We start from the raw sequence: 22,152 nt of genomic DNA, 5'->3' as shown, positions 1-22,152 counted from the left end.
ATAACAAAATGTTGAGACAAAGGACAAAGACTGAACTAATGCAAATGCACTACTCACAAGACACCATGTTGGAAATGACCTTTACAATATGAGGGAGAATTGAGTTGGGGGATGAGGGACCTGGGAGAAAATGGGCTGAGGAGAAATGTACTTATTTCTTATGTAACTATAACCCCTCTGTACATCACCTTTACAATAAGTATACCTTAAACCCAACTCATAGTTCCTTAGAGATGAAGGGCATTTTGGTGGTAAGATGGACTGGCATTCATGACCTGTAAATATTGCACAGTCTACAGAGCAATCTTCAGTTGTGTACAGGGAATCCTGATAACTCAGAATGGGAGCAGGGCTCTCTAGTCATAGGCCTGAATGCTTGCTGACCTTGTAACAATTAATCTGTTAATTATAGTCAATGTCATTACCTATTAGAAGAGAGTCAAGTTGAACTGGGTTGTAGTTAACATTGCTAAGAATAAGTTAGCTTCACTTCAAAGAATTTGGAAAACGTATTAAGACATTACATGAGGCAGAAGATCTAAAAACCTTTAACTGATGGCAGTAAAAGCCCTCAGAATTTTTATATACCTTCAGCATTCAATTTGAAGGATTATGCATACATATTTCACTTAAGTTCTCTAATATAAACATAAAGAAACAAGTTTTAAATATCTTAATTTTTAAAATATTCAAGTAGTGCTTTGAGTAGTTTATATACTAATCAGTTCTTTAAATAAACAAATGATCTTTTAATGTTAAACGACATTCTGACTTTTTACAGATGAATGACAATGTGTTTCTTATTTTGGAGACAACTGTATTCCTCAAACACACAATTAAAAAAAGATGGGAAAAAATAATTAAAGTGCCTAATGCCTAACATATCAAAAACAAATCTGTTCTTAAGGTGCAACACATTTAACAAATATCACATATCCTAGGTTTGACTCTGAATTTTATCCTCCAGAATTGTTTTGCCTGTGGTATGCTTTTCTACCACTAGGCAGTTTCAGGTTAGGCTATCTGATCAGGCCTCCATGAAAAATGGAATACTTCCCACAGAAGGCATCTTCACTAGATTATTATCAAAAGTATCATTTCCTCAAATTTTCAGAACTGATTTTATTTAGAAATACTTCTATCTTCCAAACCCTTATATTCTCCGATTTTTATTAGCATGTATTAATTGTACAATGTAGGGGATTTGTCACATACATCTATATTCTTTTCTCATATTCACCCCATAGACTACTGTTTCTTAGCCCTTTCCCCATCCTTTCTTGCAATTTTTAAACTCAGGTTTTATTATGGCCTTTCCATATATGCATACAATATACTGTGATCATCTTCTGCCCTATCACCTTTGCTCCCCACCTCCCTCTGGTTTTCTTCACTAGTCTTCCACGTATGATCACATGCACTTTAAAGTCCAGCTGCCACATATAAGAGAGAATACTGCAGTATTAGTTTGAGTCTGGCTTATTTTGCTGTATACATTTTCCTTCAAATAAAATTTCGTTTTTGCTCATGGCTGCGTAACTCACTTGTGTATATGACAATGTAGATATATTTGATTAAATTGTGAACAGGAGCACCACCAGTTTAGAAATTTTAAGTACATTTTATTAACAATGTATCCCTTTGATAAGATTATGTTTCAGGAGGCTTTTAATGCCCTTGACATAAACTGTACACATTATACAAAAACAAGAAAACCACAACAAAAAAATCAGGGTGAGCAAAAACATTTGGGGACAAATCTTATTTAAATTATACACAACTCAATGAAATATTCTTACGGAAAATATATAAATACTTTTTGTTTCTATGTTACAGTTATACAATATAAATCAGATTTCAATGTCTGTTCAGTGACCTACAAACACCAGAACCTCCAAATATGTAGCAGCGTATTACTAAATAAAAAGAAATCATGTGGTTATAGAACATTAAAGTCTGAGATTTTTTTCACAACCCCTTACTATTTTTCAAAACTAATTTACACCAATTTTTTTTACAATGCATTCTAAGGGTTTCTGACAGGTCAGTAAATGGAACATATTTCAACAATCATCCATCAACTTTTCTTCACTCCCCGCCTCTTGCCCCAAGATTTTGCATTTTGTGCTAAATCAACCTGGTTAAGTGGCAAAATAGTAAGATTTTTTTGGCATCAATTATAATTTTCAAATTATTTTATAAAGAACATCAAACAATATGTGCAATTTATGCATGCCATGGAATAGTTATAAACTTAATTGTAAAAAATATTCCAATGGGGGAAAATTCCATATTCTATGAATTATCTAAACCTACTATGAATGAAAACTACCCAGGGAACCTAGAACTAAAAGAAAAAAGAACTTTTCTGGAAAGATTCTGAAATCTTATAGATTCCACTGTTCTTCGATAAGCACTGCTATTAATTTCACTGTTGTTTTCTGATGAAATTCTCATTGTAGTGACATTCTTGAAATTAAGATGGTAACAAGGTATTTTACAAATACAAAGACATAGGGACCTTTACCAACTATATTTTAGAAAATCTGAAATGGTCATTCATTTCTAACACTTCTTCTTAAAGGTCTCTCAAGTAATTCTCCTCTTTGATTTCCCATTTAGTTGACTGTTAATCTGAGAGAAAAATGGAAGCATAGACAAAGTTTGGGGGGAAAACCAAAATAACACAAAGCCCTTACTTCCAAAGAACATTTCCCAAATCAATTTACAACTTCTTTTCACACAAAATTAGCACCTCACTCTTACCACGCAAAAATAATTGCAGTTTTAATTTGAATGACATACAGTTTTTTTTTTATTGCTTGTGATCTGTGCTTTCATATGGGGACAAAAGGTATCCTCTAAATGGAGTGAAACAAAAATTTGTTTAAATAGCAGCAGACAAATCTAAATAAGCACTGACATCTCACTGTTGAAAACTCTGCCACTGAGCCATGCCTTGAAAAACTCACCTTTAATCATCTCAAGCTCTAGGCAGAAGAGCTGGAAACTATTAAAGCCATGATTTCTGAAGGAGTTTTCTATGCATTATTATACCAATAATGTATAGATTTCTAAAAAACCTCTTTTAACATTATTGTCTTACAAAATGTCCTTATGCTACTAATCTTTATCGAAAAATGTTAATTAGGGAGAACACACTTCCTACTTTCTACTCCCCAACTTACCTAAGCACAAATGGGATAAACATGTGAGAAATTTTAAGAGTATATTCAATTATGAATACTAAGTTTCTAATTTCATTATCAGTATTTTCTTAGTATGTGAAACTGAAATCTATTTTTGAAAAAAGTTCAATTAGAAATGATAATTCACTTTACAATTAGAAATTCAGTTTACAACCAGTATAACTGTTCCAATTCCTCCAAATTATTCAGTAATTATCAAGTGATAGAAATTTATATGGACTAAGATTAATCCTAAAATCTTTAAAAAAACATACAGTATTGACATTATTTTGGTGTTCTATAGTGTGGGAATATCTATTATTTATAGATAACTTTCTCAATTATTTCTATTATTACTGACACCATTCTTAAGACTTTTCTGCTATAATTTAATATTCTTAAACACCTAAGTTAATCACTTGGCACTGCGTGTAGTTTTCATCATAAACATCTACTTTTGTACAAGCAAATACTTAAAGAAAACATATTAGACCTGTCAGTAAAAATATGGATAAACCAAATAGCACTATAAATTTAAACACAGATTTCTGAGTATATTGACAAAGCTGAGTATCTTCCAATAGTAAGTGCTACAGGCAGGTATGATGACATACATGTCTTTCAAAGTAACAGTCAAACAACAACAACAACAATAACAAAACCTGTTCAGGCTAATAGTAACAGCCTTCTTTAGGATGAATGACAGGTGGGGTACAAGGATGGAGGGCTGTCTGTGACAAGAAAAGAATTATTGACTTTTGAGAGATTAAACCACAGAATTTTATATTCTATATTAACTGAGGTAGTGTTTAAAGTGAATGTCTAAAATATGCTAATCCCATTATGAGTAATACTACTACATTACTTCCTTTGGAATTTTAACCACTATTTGGTTTAGTATCTCTGATGTTTGGTTCTCTGGAAAGGCAGTTTTATTTGTCCAAGACCAAAGATCAAGGTGACAGGCAACGTTCTTAGAAGTACTGTTGACATTTAAATAAACACTTGGGTTCAGTGGTAAAGTTATTTGTTTTACTTTCACTGAATTTTATGAGAGAGAAGACCACTTTTTAACATAAGCAGCAGCTTAGAGCCCTTATCTGCCTTGTTTTAATGTAAATTGCTACACAGTGCACATGAGAACAACTGAAGTGCAGTCCACACGGTGTTAGGAAGTGAGATGAAATGCTTCATCCCAATGGGAGCTTTCAGTGCTAGGAAGTTAAAAATGAAAACAAACATCTCTGCGAGTTACGTTTTCTAGTTCACAGGGTCCTTTACAGAGATCTCAAAAGAACAAGACCATTACAAAAAGCATCTGCAACATAGGAAAATAGTAATCAATGTTCTATGACTGTGTCAAAGCTGATGTGTAATTATAAAAATGGTCTACAGAAACGAATTAAAAAAGGGTCCTAATCAGTCCAGCTGGAGTTTTTCTATTTATATGTAGATTTCAAAAAAAGACAATCCTTTCACTTACAAGCATTATAAGGATGGTGGTCATGCTATCTTTATATACAAATTTGCATATATGTTTGACTCTTGTAAAGGTTTCCAAATATCTTTATACGTACACAAGTCAGACAAACAAAACCTTGCCCCCCATAACTTAAGAACTTCACAAATGTGATAAAGGCAGTAAGTGTATTCTTAAACTCACCTATCACTACCTTTATTTAGTTTGTGCAAAATATGAACACTGATAAAAATTAAATTACTGAAGCTTTAAAATTTAGTAATTAAGGCTTTTCACTACAATTTGATTAATGAGTTTCAATAATGATTTTAAGGATATATGGCTCTTCTTTTCCCATGGAATGTGTAAATTGCAGGCACACACAGCTCTTGCTCCAGATTCAAAGTATTCTTTAATGCTTTCCTTTGCTCTAGGCTAAACTAACAGTGCTTATTCAAGTCCCTACTTAAAACGATGACATAGGAAGTAGATGAAAATGGAAGTCTACCAGAAATGTATATATTTCTTCAAGTGGGAAATATTTTCAATTAAACTACAAAATGTTTTGTAAATTTTAATCACAAACTGTAGTGAAAAACCTTACTTGGCTTAAACAGCCTATAATAATACATTGAAACATAACTGGAGAGATGGAAAACAACTTAGAATTTTTATGCAGTCTAATAACATAAAAAAATAACTTAAAGAGTCCTAGATTGCTGAGGCTCTTCTTTCACTTTGAGGTTATAAACCTCTGAAGTAGTGTTACAAACCTTAAGAAAAGGTGGAAGGGCCGAGGTTCACTCTCTAACACCAGCAGTTACAGCATACCCCATCCCGTGCCTCACAGATACTGACTCCTGGCTTCCACAAATCAGTTAACAAACAAGGCATCTTTGTATTTACCCCAAAAAGGAAAAAAAAAAGAATTCAATATTAACTGTGTGATGGGTGCTTTTATATTTCCTATTATTGATCCACTGTCATTAGGCCTTTAAAAATGAAAAAAATAGAAAACCTACATAGGTATTCAGTGCTTTGCTCTTGTATATGATGGTAACTGAAATTCTTAAACTTGGTAAGAATCAGGAACCCTTCAAAGGGTTCAATAAGGGAGAGAAAGAAGTTGATTTGGTTAGGAAGTCAGCAGTTCCAACTGTTCAGGTAGCAGTACTTGCTGGAACGGTGCGCAGAAGAGACTTTGGTCTTTGCTGCGCAGTCAGTCCTTTCTGAGGCTTTTGGGGTATCCACAAATATGAATATATATAGCATGTATCTATATTCATCATAAATAAGAGGTCAGGATTCAGCAGATGTATCAATTATAGGTTGCTTTGGTGGTATTGCCAACACAGCCTCTGCTTCTTCATGCATCTAGGAAAAACGTGGTAAATTATTAAGACCTTTTACAGAAACAGCACAAGATGGAATGATTCTGGAAAGTCTTCAGACATACAAATCCTTACTTGTAAAAACTGTACATCTTGAAATAATTCTTGTATGAACCTCCGACACTGAAGTCTAAATGTGCAGTGTGACAGCAAGTGGGAAACTTCAGAATAAAGACATATGTCATCAAACGTTTGGGGGTACTTCTCCTTAATTCTAAAATGAAAGAAAAGTCCATGGGATGATACAAATTGTAATCATGATTCATCCAGTTTTCTTCCAATATATAACTTTTATTTTTTTAAGGTTACCATAACCTTAGTGCTTCTGATAAAGTTAAAAATATTCTCATTAGTATAAGAAATCACATTTACATAAGCCTAGGACACTCAAGTATTGTCAAAATCAAATTTTACAACAAAATTGTCAGACTAAAGTTATAATATCTTTAACTATCTGAACTTGTCTTTTAATATTTCAAACTGTGACTTTTGCTGGAGAGCAGCTTAAAATTATCCATTGTGGCAGATATGAACTCTGCCCAGAAATCTGCAGAGGGGTGCTGGCACCTGCATTACTTTTAAAAGCCCTACAGGAGACCTTACAGTGCATTTCTTTTGAGAACCACTACTTTAAATAGTGCAAATACAGATGTTGACAATAATGTCAAAATTTCCTTTTGTCATGGTGCTGTAAGTTAGGAAAAAAAGTCTGTAACACTAAAGAGAAATTGGAAACAAAATCAATTAAAAAAATCACCTTTTTAAAAATTGAAGTCTGCATTTTCTCAGACATTTGGTTTTTGGATTAAATCTCTTAAAAAGTCAAGTGTTACAGCCATTAATAATTACCGTGTCATAAACAAATTGAGAATGTAAAGGCTGTGCTTTTAAATAAGGTATTTTGAAATTGTCTTAAATTCTTCATTCACATGGCCACGTAAATATGTTTTAATAACAAAAACTAATTTTTTTCAAAATGTAAAAACACTAACACAGTGGCATTGTTCTAGACAGCTTTTCTCTGTGTGTATGCTGGTCCTGGGGCTTGAACTCAGACACTGTCCCTGAGCTTTTCACTCAAGTCTAGTGCTTGACCATTTATGGCACAGCTCTATTTCCAGATTTTTGGTGACTAGAAAGAAGAGTCTCACAAGCTTTCTTTCCAGAGTTGGCTTTGAAACTCAGATCTCAGCCTCCTGAATAGGATTTATAGGTTTCAACCACCAGCCCAGTTCTGTTTTAGAGATAACTTATATTTTAATGTCTGGCTTAATGGATAAGAAACAGATTCTCATTCTTGCTTTTGTGTTCCATCTGTTGAAGTACATACAAAGTGTAACAAAATTCAACCTCATACAGATGTGTTTGAGGTGCTGATAAGCTAACTTCTTAAGTATTTCAAGAATCTTACAAATAACATTCACGCACAGTTTACTCACGTTAGAAGCCCAGTTTCATGACACTTGGTGGAAACTGAACTACTCAGATTGACAACTAATCTTAGAACTTCTTTGCGAAGGAGTATACGGCACATTGGTGTATCATCTGGAATTGTTTTAACACCTGAAAAGAAGATTTTGAGTGTAAAGTTACTTTAAAAACTGAAACCAACTGCATTTTGTCTGCCACTAACCAAACTTTCTAATAAAAGCAGATGGCTGCCATACAAGTGAATGCAGGTACAGGTGCAATATTTAAGAACCTGCTGCTGCTAAAGGGTAGACGAATAAAGAGAAGCGGGGGGGGGGGGGGGGGGGGGGGGGGGGGGGGGGGGGGGGGGGGGGGGGGGGGGGGGGGGGGGAGGGAGAGGGGGGGGGGGGGGGGGGGGGAATTAAACAAGAATCCAATGTGATATACATAAAATTAAGAAAAGGGAAGGGGTGGATAGGGGAGGGGTGGGTGAGAATGCCAAAAGGGATGAAACTGATCAAGATATATTGTATTTGTTAAATGGCAACTCCTTTGTAGCACAACTATGTAAAGATAATAATGATAAAGGTATAAAGACAAAAAAAAGGTCTGCTAAACTACTTCACTAAAACAAAACTTGCCAGTTTTTGTTTAAGCTCATTATAATTTCTTTGTACTGATCCTGGGACTTTTTCTGCTCACAGCTGGCATTCTACCACTTAAACAACACCTCCTGTCTGGCCTTTTGCTGGGTAGTTGAAGGTAAGAGCCTCTAGGATTTGTCTACCCCAACTGGCTTCTAAGTACAATGATCAGATCTCAGTCTCCTGAGTAGCTAGTATTATAAACATGAACCCACTTGTGCTCTGGCTTGCTGAGTTTTTGAAATGACTTTAATTTTCAGTATTTATGAAAAACAATGACAAAAAAACCAAAAACCCAACCAGCTAAAAACCAGCTAACATTCATGATGAGAATTAAATCTAAAAGCTCACCTAGTAACAATTCTGTGCTCTTAGTGCTGCTTGCCGAGCCTTCTTGAGACACTCCATCACTGCATCCAGAAATCCCCGAAAACTTAGACGGAACTACTTCTAAGGGATTGTGGAGAGGTTGTTCACACCAATCAGAATATGGAATATCTTGAAGATCTGAAACAAATTTATTTAAAGAATTATAAATACTTTATTCTTGTTTACTCTCAACTCTAATAAAAGAGTATTTATAACAATTCTCTCAAAATAAGATTTTCAAAATAATTGAGATTACTTAGATATTGAGTGCTAACACAGGGTAATCTTAAACTTTGAAGACATTCTTTATTTTCCTAAATAACAATACTATAGCAATGTGATTAAAAATTCAAGTGAATAGAGAGCTAAAAGTGAAAACATCTGTTTTCTTTCTTTTCATCCTTCCTTCCCCATTTAAATACCTTTCATAGTAAAATGCCATTAAAACTTAAGTGTGTGTACATGTGTGTACATGCCCCCCCATATACATACTTCTTCAGGTCTTTGGCTTAATTTTCTTTCTTGATCTTGTGTTATATTAGCAGCATTGAAGTGTATTATTTCCTGAGTTTTCCCTTTTCCACTGAACAGAATCAATATAAGAACAATGCTTTTCCTACATAAAGCTCAGTTCATTCCCTATAATTTTATTTACTATATGACCTACATATTGCTAAGAGGATTTTGAAGTAAACTAACATTTAACTTCAAATGTTTGGGGGTTTAATTTTTTTCCCCTGGGAACTTACTTACATGGAGCAACTGGAAGTCAGAAAATCATTGGTTTTCCTTTCTAGGAACTAACACTGGACAACCTATAAAAATCACACAACCCAAGGCTGGGAAGGCGGCTCAGTGATAGAGCGCTTGCCTTGCATGCATGAGGACCTGGGTTCGATTCCTCAGCACCACATAAGCAGAAAAAGCTGGAAGTGGTACTATGGCTCAAGTAGTAGTGCTAGCCTTGAGCTGAAGGGTGGAGGGATAGCACCCAGGCCGAGTTTAGGCCTCACAACGGACAAAAAATAAAAATAAAAAATAAATAAAAAAATTGCACAACCCTGATATTTTAAAAAATGTTGAAAATTGATTTTTACAAGTTTGACAGAGCACACACACACAATCAGCTAGAGGAGAAAACTTTTTAAAGGCAGGTCCAGTTTTCTTTAGCCTACAATATGAGAAGTATTTATTACCTCCTCCTACTTTGGTTTCCACAAAATAAGACTTATCATTCATCTAACTGTACTTGCTAAGATTACTGTCTATATCATACTAAATGGAAAATACTTTAGTTCCTTGGAAAATAAGATTTCTAAATTTAGTGCAGTTTAATATTTTGGTTATTAAAGAATTATGTTTGCCAAACATGTAAAAGTAACATATGTTAGTATGCACTGCTTTTTAAAATAAAACCACTGGGAAAGGTTCTTAAACTAAAGATGTACTTTAAAACTACTTTTCCTAAGTAACAATGAATAATCATGTTATTTTAGACTCAGCTTATGAACTACACTCAGCTTATGAACTACCAAGGGGAAATGGTAAAACATTCCTGGTTTGAGGAAGGGTACAATTACCTTTTCTCAGTTCTAGCTTTTCATTATAAAATAAACAAACCTCATTTCTCTAAGTAAGTAAGGTTCAAATATAATTCTCTCCTCTGATGATGCTCTTTGTATGAAGGGCATTAGTTATGAAACATATTAAATCACGCCAATAACATCTTAAATGAGATAAATATGTGCTACATGAAAACTCCAGAGATTTGATCAAAATAGGGGTATTATTTATACCAGCAGGATAAAGAGAACCAAAAACTCCTGGGATGGGGAAAAGAACAGCTAACTGACTTACTGTTCTTACTGATAGAGGATATGCATCTTATTCAGCTGAAGGCAAATTGTACACACCAGATTCCGAAGATTGACTTTCAAGAACTTAAATTCCATTCTCAATTAAGAAGAATTCCATGTAATGAACTTTAAACACATTTTCACTGGAGATACTTTATTTCAAGATTACTGTTAATTTGGATAAAGCATTTAGTCTATAAACTAAGTGGATTTACTTACAAAGGATGATGCTTAGTGTAAGCCTGTTTGCTTTGACTGCTTCCTCTCTTTTAAATTTATAGCATTCTAGAGCTTAGTCTTATTTTATATTTAAAAATGAAGGTAAGAAATTTAGCATAGCTTATACCCTAAACAAAATACACTGGAGCTGCATGCTTTACTCCCTGTAGTGCAAGATAAGGCTGACTGCAGTTGAATACCACTATGAGAGAAAGTACAAAAAGCTGTAAGCAAAACAAAATGCTGTAAGCAAAACATCCATTTGCCTTAACTCAGAAAAATAAATCATAAGGTTGTTGTTTTTGGTTGTTGTTGTTTAACCAGAAATCCATGTTATGGACTTTGAGGAGACGCCAGGAAATAATCTAACAGGCAGAGTAATGAACTTTGGGAGCAAAGAGACTTAGTTTATGGGAAATGTTAAGTTATTTCTAGAAAAAATTAAGCATTTCTATAGGGAAATCTATTGCTGATATTACAATTTCCAGCATTAAGGCCTGGATTAGTTATTTTGCTTATGCTGCTAATCTACCACTTGATTCACAGCTGTTTCTGGCCTTTTCCTAGTTAATCAAAGGCAAGAACCTCATGGATGTTTCTGCCTAGGCTGGCTCTGATCCTCAGATCTCTGCCTCCTGAGCAGCTACAATTACAGGCCTAAGCCAACAAAGCCTGTCTATTTCTGAATTTATAAACCCAGTTACCAACTAACTGTAGAATAGCAGAAGATGTAAAAGGAAGAGAACAAGGCTATTTTATTTAGGAATATGAAAGTGTAGTTATATAATTATTTACAATGTAAACTATTTACTGAGGGTTTAATACTAGGAAGGGGTCATTATTTCCAGACTTCAGCTAAAAATAAAACTATGGCTTGGTGAGATTAACTAGACGATACAAGATGAAATACCTTAGCAAGAGTGTCTTGGCTTTGAACCTAAGTCTCTTTGCTCCCAAAGTTCATTACTTTGCTATTAGATTATTTATTGGGGCCTCCTCAAAGTATATAAATTGGGCAAGAAAGCCAGATGGATAGGGTTCCACTTCATCTTTCCCCAACACCATCATCTGTATAGGTTTTATATAAACTTGTTTTTCACATAGATTTTAAGTGAAACATTTAATCCCATAGTCAACCAAATGTGAAATCCATCACTGTCTCTTTGGATCCTCCTCTCCCCAATGTAGTTTTTATTTACCTCTCAGCTTATCATCTTAATAATCCTGACCTTCAGAATGATGCCCTTACTTTTCCTTTTCATTTGTTTGTCTGTTGTGGAGGCTATTTTTATATTTGTCAATATTTTTTTCCGTAGTCACCTCTCACACTGGTTAGTTAAATATACTCGTAAGATTTCCTGCTGTAAGTTGGTTAAGTATATAATATAGCAAATGTGGCGGTATATATATTGGACCCAACAGAAACATATAATATTGAATTTTGAAAGGCTATCATTTTCCTTGTGCATGATTATTTAAAGGTTCAACTAGAATCCCTGCTACAAAATGCTTATCAATGGGCACATTATACTGTCCAAATTAAAAGATGTTCTGAATGTGCTGTTCCTCAATCTAACAGTTGGCATCACTAGAAAAAACTTTGGGGTGAAAGGTGGCTGTATCAAGACCAGGGCCTCTCAGACTGCAGCAAGTGTTTCTCTAGTCCCCAACCTTGTAATACTTGGCTTGATCACTCCCTGCTGCAGATAGCAAATAGGTTAAAACTAGCTGTGACTGCTCTATGGCTGGGTCATTCCAGGGCTAATCCCATATATATTTCATACCTAAGTAAAAGACAGTAGAGCAAAGCTTACTAGAAAGTATTTCATATATACCTATTGAGCAAGTAAATGAAAAAGAACTTATAGGAGCTAGAGAATAAATAATGTAACCAAATGTTCAAAAGTGTATCTTTTCTACTATGTGAAATATATCTTAACACTTTCCCAAATTCACAGAAAAAAATTATAAATAAGTGAAAATAATTATATCATGTCAAAAGGATCTACCAAACTCAGGCCTCACTGGGATACGGAATCAAAGAGAAGATTGCTATACTACTGCTTAATTTTATGCTATGTGTAGCATGCTTACATGCCACAATCCAATGATTTGGGAAGCACTGAATTATGAAGAAGCAATCTGGAAGAGCCAGAGAAATCTAATCACTACGAGGTTTTCCTGAGGTATCTAGATAATATTTATTAAGAAAAAGTATACACTCAATAACACTTGAAACACATTTATACTAATTTGAAACTGCTTATGTGTAACTTTTATTGATTCATATTAAAAAGAAAGGCCAATCTTGGTGTATGTATGAATACCCATATATGCACACATGCTCTCAAATATAAACCGAGAGCCTACTACATAGGTAGATATTAGAAATACACAATATAAAAAGTGCTTGACACTTAGGATGAGGTGGACTTCTCAGATAGACCATAGGCATCTGTGTGATGAACTTGCTTCTGTGTGAAGAGGGGAAGGGGTAAGAAAAGAACAGTGGGGAAAACATATTTCACAAGAATAGTGGGGAAAACACATTTTTCATGCCTAGCAGTTATTCAGTCAGTCAGTAGTGGTATGTCAATTGTAAAAGAGAAAAATGAGTGCTGGGAAGGTGGCTCAGTGGTAGAGCGCTTGCCTTGCATGCATGAGGCCCTGGGTTCGATTCCTCAGCACCACATAAGCAAAACGAAAAAAGCGAGAAGTGGCGCTGTGGTTCAAGTGGTAGAGCGCTAGCCTTGAGCTGAAAAGCTGAGGGATAGGCCCCAGGCCCAGAGTTCAGCCCCCCCCCCAAAAAAGAGAAAAATGATGAAAAACAACACTAGGTAAACCACAAAGAGTCTTGTGTATCATAAATGAATTATGATGAATGTTAGTCAAGAGTATTAAGGGTGGATTGGAGGAAATCACAATTAAAGGCTAAAACACTTATACTACAGTAGAGATACTGAGTAAGTATGAACTAGCAAGAATGGAGTAAGAAGGAATAGTCAAGAGGGCTGACAGCTGACTTGTGACTGACTGGAACAGACTCAAATGCAGGTGGATTCATCTCAAAGGAGAAAAATCACTGACCTGAATGACTACATATTGCACTTAGTTGGTTACTGGGCTGGAAACCCAGAATTTCAATACAGACACAATAGAGACAGTTATCATCTGTATGTTCCTGTAGCCCAGTATCTTCTGTACTGTCTAAAAACAGAGAAGCATCTGAATGGATTGAATTCATTATTTCCGTAAGACTCATCTGCTGTCGTAGCAAGTGAAAAGAGTTTTTTACAAGACCTCCAGTTCCAGATGGGAGACCTATATGTAAGAAAATATAAAATAGTCAGATGAGATAGTACCAAGGATACCTTCTATAAATTACTTAAACTGTATGGAAATTTAGAGAAGATCAAAATTCTTTTTATGATTTAACATCTAATTTTAACTGGGAAAAATAATTTGTTCTAAGTTATGATATAATTATAATCAGCATTTATTTATATTACATTAGTATGAGTTTTAAATATAAAATACAGTGTATCAGTTCAATTTTCCCCAGAATTTGCCTAAAGACAAGAAATAATCTAAGTTTAAAGACTTAAAAATCAAGATTATGAAGCTGTAAAATCTTTGGCTTGTATTCATATGTATAAAATATAAAATTTTATAAAAAATAGATTGTAAAATTTACAGAAACATTTTTTATCTTTCCTCATCCTAAACAGATGTTTCTTGAACCTATGAAGATTACTATTAAGCATTTTCCACGGACTTAAAAAAAAAAAGTATCATTTAGAAGGCAGGCACTTAATTGGAATAACAATTTTAAGTCCTTATTAAAAAAAAAAACATGAGGGGCTGGGAAGGTGGTTCAGTGCTTGCCTTGCATGCATGAGGCCCTGAGTTCAATTCCTCAGTACCACATAAGCAGAAAAAAAAAGCTGGAAGTGGCTCAAGTGGTAGAGCGCTAGCCTTGAGCTGAAGAGCTGAGGAACAGTGCACAGGCCAGAGCTCAGGCCCCACGATCGACCAATAAAGAAACAAAAACAAAAGGCAAAACTAAACAAAAAAAGAACATCCTCACCCCCCCAAAAAAAAAAAAAGAAACAAAAAAAAAAACTTGTGCCAGACTTGTTGATACAAGCCTAATCACAGGACTGGGAGGCTGAGGAGAGGATTATGAGTTACAGACAAGCATATATAGTGCAGCCTGTACTTACAGACCTACAGATTGAGAACTTGTCTAATAAAGGCTTCATTTTAAGTGTCTCAGTTACTTTGTCTAATTTTTTTTTTTGGTCAATATCAAAGTTGGAACTCAAGGCCTTGTGCTCTGCCACTAGAACTACAACCCAGCCTTGGTATAATTTTTTTAACTGATCCAAAAGTGTATTTACCTGAATTTTTAGTGTCATTCTATAAAAAACTTTTCATTTTTAACTTAATAAGTAGTCTCATGAAAACAAAGAGCATGCATTCATTACCTCCTGAATCATGGGCAAACACTCTTGCACCTCGATCATCATGTGGAGGTATGTTTTTTGTTTGAAAATAAGGAATATCCTTTACCTAAAACAGATATGAATCATAAGTCTTGGTACAAAAAGTCCACCTTATGAATATGAAGAAAATTAAGTAAAATATAATTAAAACAGATTTGCTATGTATATACATTATGAATGTACAATGGAAAGTTTATTAGCAAAGGAGAGATTGCCCAAAAAGACAAAGGACCAACTCTAAAACCCTTTTAGCATATTTTCAATGATCTAAATATATGTTAAAAACTGGTAATTTACGTTATTTAAGGTATTTAATTTGAGATGGTGGCACATGCCTGAAATCTCAGCTACTCAGGAGGTAGAGGAAGACTAGAGCTCACAGCCAGGCAAAGGCAGTAAGCGAGGTCCTCTCTCAAAATCAAAGTAAAAGGGTAGGGACATAGCTCAAGTGGTACAGTGCTTATCAATAAACCTGAGGTCCCAAGTTCAATCTTTAGTACTAGGGGGGGAAAACGTAGTCCTTTGAGCAAATGTGTATTCATCAGTACTATATATAATACCATGTAGACATCTGTGGGTATCTCCTAGAATTAGTACCAGTTTATATAACTGGGCATCAGATATGTTTACTCTAGGTGGAAAAAGAGGAACAAGTATGGAAAAACAAAGTCAGAAATACTAGTTTTTCACTGATAATACATAAATAAATCAAACATGGTGCTAATTTAGTATGAGAGAAAGGATGAAATTCTAGAGACTTTGTGGTACTAAATGCAAGAGTCTACAAGAGTTGACTAAAGAGTATAATTGAAAAGGTGAATTTTCATCTTAAAATTTCCTTAAGACAAAATTGCCTTAAAATTATCTTCCCCATAATTTACAACTTGCTCTAAGTTATAATTTCCAATAAACATTTAAGAGAAAACAATCCATCAGGTAATAAGAAAACAGTAAGATTTGTAATATGTACCTGAAATATATCATTGATATCTACTGGAAGCGCAAGACCGATGTAGTCATCTGAGCCACCATATGTAGCACTGGACACCATGGACCTAACCGAGGAGGATCGCTGGAGGGTACTTTGATTAATGGGACTTAATAAGTCTTCTTTATCTAATGATGCATAACTTAAAGCTTTCATAAACCTACAATGCCACAAAAAATTACATTAAGTCTCTTGATGTGTATTATATTTAAAAGGTGATTTCTATTTCTAACTTTTTAAACGTAGCTAACCAAATACTAAACAGTCTGTTTACTGGGATCACATACACACTTTTCATGCGATTGTTTCTAACACATTTATAAGATTATTTCTCTGTTGCTTTGTATGTCCTTCCCCCACGGTATAACTCCTGCTTTCACTGTATTTGATGTCGGTATAATTTGTGGAGGGGAAGGGAAAAAACAAATTGTTTAAATAGGGATACAGGTGGACCAATTCCAACAATGAGACATACAAGGAACTTTACAACTTTGGTGGGGGGGGGAGCGTTGGGTGGCGGGGGCAGGGGTAGGATGGGAAGGGATGGGAAGGGGAAACAAAGGAGGAGGCTACAATGCTTGGTAAGAAATGTACTCATTATCTTGCCCATGTAATTGTAACCCCTCTGTACAGTATTTTCACAATAAAAAAAATTAGCTGCTATAGCAATATACAAAAAAATCAGAAGTAACTGGGCACTGGTTGCTTACTCCTAAAATCCTAGCTACTCAGGAGGCTGAGATCTGAGAATTGTGATTCAAAGCCATCCAGGGCAGGAGAGTCTGTGAGACTCTTATCTCCAATTAACCACCACTGGGAGTGGCACTGTGGCTCAAGTGGTAGAGAACTTGCCTTGAGCTAAAGAGCACAGGGTCTGTGTCCAGGCTCAGAGTTCAAGCCCCACAGCCCCTCCCCCACCTACCCCCCACAAAAAATCAGAAGTAGTGTTGAATGTCAACAAAGACTATTGTTAAGATATCCCAGGTAGAAATGTACCTTACTCATGTAACTGCATCTTTACAATTAGAAAAAAAAAAAAAAGATAGCCCATGTAAAGGAGAAAAGTCAAGGAATTAGAAAACTTCAACATCTATGAGTAGAAAAAGAACTAACCTAGAAATAGAGGTACAATTCAAGTACTATCTTTTCAGTCACTTAAGACTACTGGATTTGCTATCACATAGCTCAAGACACATCTATTAATACCATTCACTATTATACTTAAGAAAAATAAGAGCAATTACTTATTAACATTCTAATTTTCAACAGATTTTATGTAACGAAATAAAATGGTGTAATTTATAAATATTACAAGAGATAGCCTTTCGTGAGGCACTGGTCTTTACACAACCACTTGTCACTAACAATTCCACAACAAATACTACAAATCGGTATTTCCATAAAATACACAACTGCCATATAGATTCATGTAACAGATATGGCTAATCCATTCACTTGGCATCTGCTTTATGTGTACAACACTATTCAAAGTTCTACATTCCTATGAATATTACTATTTTGAAAAGCAAGTGTGTTAAAATTGCCTCAATTAGCTTGATACTAAATCAACGAATTATTTCACACAACATATAACAAAGGCATCAGCAGTAGCTATTACAATTTTCATAGCAAAGTCATTCCTAATCTCCATCTAAACCCTACTCAACAGAAATTTCGGAATTTCATAAAAGAGGTCAGTGATTATTCTTACTATTACGTGTCCTTGACTTCATAAATCTCTTCAAGAATTATGGAAGGGGGGAAAACACTGGATTGTCTTCCTTTCCAATTTCTACTTCAATCAATATAGTTCTCATTTACATCTACTCTATGTATTATTTTTCTGTTGTAAAAAGGGATGCTTTTCTACTTAAAATGCACTATTATAAGCACTGATCTATCTAATTTCTATTATATGAGGTATCTGTATGTATGTATTATATGAGGTATTTGCCCAAATGGCAAATTCATGAATTACACTGCATAGATGTCAGGATGTTGGCTTTGTTCTGGATTAGTGAAGGAGTCAAAGCCAGATTCTTCTAGGTAGGTCATGCATTACATCATAATTTATTAAACTCTACAACAGGAGATAAAATTCAGTATCTGATATTAGTACCTCCCCTCAATTAAATGTAACACTATTCAAATTAGACTTTCATGTAAGAGAAAGATGAGTTTCATAAAACTACCAATGATAACAAGAGTAACACTTAAGTGTGTGCATGCATGTGTGCCAGTAATGGGGCGCGAACTCAGGGCCTGGGCGTTGTACCTTAGCCATTTCTGCTCAAAGCTGGTGTTCCATCACTTGAGCCACAGCTCTACTTCTTACTTGGAGATAAGAATCTCAGACTTTCCTGCCTGCGCTGGCTTTGGAGTGCAATACACACATCTCAGCCTCCTGAGTAGCTAGAATTACAGGTGTGAGGCACCAATACCCAGCTATAACTAATTTTTATAGAGTACTCCCTATGTGCCAGACATTATGTAATAATATATTTAAACAAATAGAAGTAATTTAAAAACTAAGGGAAGTTTGTCCTAACAAACAACAAAGGATGTGTGTGTGTGCATATATCCTAGGGCTTGCACTCAAGAGTTTGAGCTACACCTCCACATTTGGCATTTCAGTGGCTGATTGGAAGTTAAGAGTTTCACAGACTTTCCTGCCAGCTTCAAACCACTATCCTAATCTCAGCCTCCCAAATAGCTAGGATTACATGCGTGAGTCACTGATGCTGGGCCTTATACTGTATCTCTTTTCAAGGTAAAACAAACTGTTCTCTCTGAACAGTTTGATAAAAATTAAAGTGTGCTTCAGAAGTCTCTGCTGAGTCCTGAGGACCAAACAGTTAATTCATTTAGTGTTTATAGGTCCCTAGTTAATAATCTGAGGTACTTGAAAGCTAAAATAATTTAACTGAAAAATTCAGTTATTTAAAAAGAAAAAAAAGAGGTCAACTTTTGGAGCCTTAAATTGACCTACCTGAAAAGGTTGTTTGTTATTGTAGGTCTTAAGCTCCTGATTCCCCCGACATGCTTCTTTTTAAAATCGATCCTTGCAGAAGCGAGAAATAAATAAAAAAAAGCTTTGTGACTTTTTGTGTCCTTGAAAAGCAAGTGTTTATTTTTAAGGTCTAATGGAGTTTTATTTTCCCCCCTCGCAGCTGCAAGAATCCATTTCAAATCATATCGGGTAACAAGGAGCTAACAGCCTACCATAGTAACCAATCATAATAGGTCAGTTTTTATTTTATTGTTTTGGCAGTACTGGAGTGTGACCTTAGGACCTAACAGGTTTAATAGGCAGATGCTCTATTCCAAGCTATGCCCCCCAGTTCTAGGTCAGTTCTTATGCAGTGTTAAACCTGACTCATGTTTTACATTTAGGTCTGTTATACAATGATTATTGTTCATTTTAAAATGTTTTTACTCACCTATTTGGTGTTAATCTGGACTCAAAACTGTTGGCCTTCATGGTGATAGTATCAGTAAACAGCACATCTTTTGCTGGAGATGCCAAAGCTTCAGAGTGAGATAAAGATGGGTGCATTCTCTGCTGCTGTAATCTTTTCAATGTGGCATAGCCAAAGGCATCTCTAGAACTTGTATAACTAAAGTTACAATCAGCTAGACTTTTAATCGTTGCAATAGAGGGTGCTTTAAGGGACTGTGCTCTTCTAGGAAGTGTATGTGAAGAACCTGGAGGCACCAGGGACACTGAGTTTGATTTGGAGAGAGACAGATGGTTAGACTGTGGTGTCAAGTAGTGGCTTGTCTTAACAGTTTTAGTACTTACCACAGTACTCATACTTCCACAGTCTGTATCCACAGTTGTTCCATCTACACCTACTGTCTCTCGAGAAGGACTTGAACTCATTGAACTTATGCCACTTGTTGTAGTATCTGTATTAAAACTTTGGCTACGTATCTTCATATGTGAGCTTGTTGAACTTTCTACAACTAACCTTTCTCGGCTTGTGTTTTCTCTGTGATTCTCTGCACCAAAACTCTTGAATTTTAAGTCATTCTCTCCAATGCTTGGAGTACTACCAGTGTCTTCAGTGTGCTTATTTCCAACAAATGAAGTTTCTAATTGCAATGTTTTCTGTACTGTGGAGATAGGTGTGAAATCATCACTGTGATTGAAGTCAACACTGGGCTCTGTAAGTGTTCTAATCCGCCTGTTGCTTGTCTTATTTTCAGATGACAGTTTTCCTCCTTTTGGATCACTGCTACTACGATGTTTTTTATTAGGCAAAGTAAGTGAATTTAAGATCCGATTCTTCACAAGCTTACTAGAAGCGAAGAAAGGAAATGAATTTTTATCCTTTAGGGGTCCAGGTCTGTCAAAAAATGCTGGCTCTGCATCTTCATTGATGTCAAGGAAAAATGTACTAGTAGAGCTGCTGCCGAATCGGTCATCTTCCATTATGAACATACCTATGATAGATGGGTTTATTAGTTAAAGCATATAAAGAAATTCATGACAACTATTAATGACATCCATTTCAGTAAAAATGTTTTTAAAAAATGTGTTTCAAAGAGTCATCTGGGGGAAAAATTAAAAGCTAAAGGGTTAAATTATGGAACTACATAAAAGTGTTCCCTGGTAAGATTGTGACATTAGAAAATCTCATCTTACTTCCAAAGAAATTCTGTAAGCCTCATTATGGTATAGTTTATATAAAATTACCTTTAATTTTCCAAATATTCAAGATGAATTTACAGGGAAAATGGAGACTCAAGTATATATGCTTACTTGGTTGATACAAACTCTTAGTAGTTTATGTCACAAAAGCAGTAACAACTGAATTTCAGCTAGAAATTTGTACTAATCTGAGATCTTGTCTACTCAGGAGGCAGAGACTGGGAAGATTAATAGCTGAGACCAACTCTGGACAAAAACAAGACTCTATCTAAAAAATTAACTTAAGCAAAAAAGGACTAAGAGTGTGACTTAGGTGATATAGCATCTAGTTTTCAAGCATGAGGCCTTGAATTCAAATTCCAGTACTCAAAAAAAGTTAATAAATTTTAAAAAAGAGAAAGATTTCTCAATCTTTTAACTTTTCCTTATTCCTTAAGCAATCAAGTATAACTCTAACTGCAAATATGATGTCATTTTAAAGAACATCTGTGGATGTTAGTATGGAGTTGAGTCTTGGGTTCCCCAGGGATTAGAGGAACAAGGAAAACTAATTCACAACATTAAAAAATTATTTTTCAACTAATTATGTCCATTCTCCATTCTGTCACAGATACTAAGTGCCCAACTTTAATAGGACATTCAACATGTATAGGATTTTAAGTACTTTTATCTTTTATGGTAAATACTTATAAACTACTTCATATATTTCAAACGAAAGCAAAGAAAAGTTCTAAATGAATTTGCGTATTGTAATGTGTTCATCAGTTCTGAAATGTACTTTGTTATGGTCACTCTGAATCTCTCTAAAGACTAAAGTCAAGGTGTATTTTGTCAGAGGTATGCAGAACTTTAATAGGCAGCACTTTATAATTCAAAGCTTCTTAGATATGCTGAGATTTGTTGACATATTAGATATATTTGTACAATCTACTTTTTGTTGAGATGGTGTCTCATTATGTAGTCCAGGCTAACACTGAACTCCAGATTCTCATGCAAGTAGTATAGAAGTGTTCCACTCAGTTTGCATTATGTTCTTAACAGAAGAATCAGGTCTTAAATTTAGTACATCTGATAATAACTTAGCAAAGGCTTATGATCACAAACTATTTTACATATAATTTGTTTCAAAATTCCAGTATTTTACTTCTCTGATTTTGGAAATTGAGCCCAGAGTCTTACACATACACATGACAGGTAAGTGCTCTACCACCAACCTATACCTTTGACTCCTCCACTGTTCTAAAATCTATTGCTAGCAATGTGCCTGTGCCTCACACTCATAATCCTGGATACTCAGGAGTCTGAGATCTGAGGACCACTATTCAAAGCCAGCCTGGGCAGGAAAGTTTGTAAGACTCTTATCTCCAATTAACCACCAAAAGAGGTGGAGCTGTGGCTCAAGTGGTAGAGAGAGCAGTGTCTTGAGCAAAGAAAGTTCAGTGACAGAGCCCAGGCCCTCAGTTCAAACC

The 22,152-nt window shown here is 35.1% G+C and overlaps 1 protein-coding gene across 1 annotated transcript in view; it reads right to left on the bottom strand.

The window, feature by feature from the left end:
* Positions 1 to 1,601: 1,601 nt before the first annotated feature.
* The window catches only part of Rictor (RPTOR independent companion of MTOR, complex 2), a 68,620-nt gene continuing 48,069 nt past the window's right edge, over positions 1,602 to 22,152 (bottom strand). The window contains exons 25-33 of the mRNA XM_013018519.1: positions 19,470 to 20,475; positions 19,019 to 19,090; positions 16,012 to 16,189; positions 15,024 to 15,108; positions 13,624 to 13,857; positions 8,444 to 8,599; positions 7,478 to 7,601; positions 6,114 to 6,252; positions 1,602 to 6,021 (exon numbers count right to left, since the gene is read on the bottom strand). Coding sequence (XP_012873973.1) covers positions 5,947 to 6,021; positions 6,114 to 6,252; positions 7,478 to 7,601; positions 8,444 to 8,599; positions 13,624 to 13,857; positions 15,024 to 15,108; positions 16,012 to 16,189; positions 19,019 to 19,090; positions 19,470 to 20,475 — 2,069 coding nt within the window. The 3' untranslated portion in view covers positions 1,602 to 5,946. The remainder of the gene's footprint in view (positions 6,022 to 6,113; positions 6,253 to 7,477; positions 7,602 to 8,443; positions 8,600 to 13,623; positions 13,858 to 15,023; positions 15,109 to 16,011; positions 16,190 to 19,018; positions 19,091 to 19,469; positions 20,476 to 22,152) is intronic.

This window comes from Dipodomys ordii, unplaced genomic scaffold, assembly GCF_000151885.1.
Source record: "Dipodomys ordii isolate 6190 unplaced genomic scaffold, Dord_2.0 Scaffold41, whole genome shotgun sequence".
In the NCBI taxonomy this organism is placed as follows: Eukaryota; Metazoa; Chordata; class Mammalia; order Rodentia; family Heteromyidae; genus Dipodomys; species Dipodomys ordii.
This window is presented reverse-complemented; position numbering and strand designations above follow the sequence as displayed.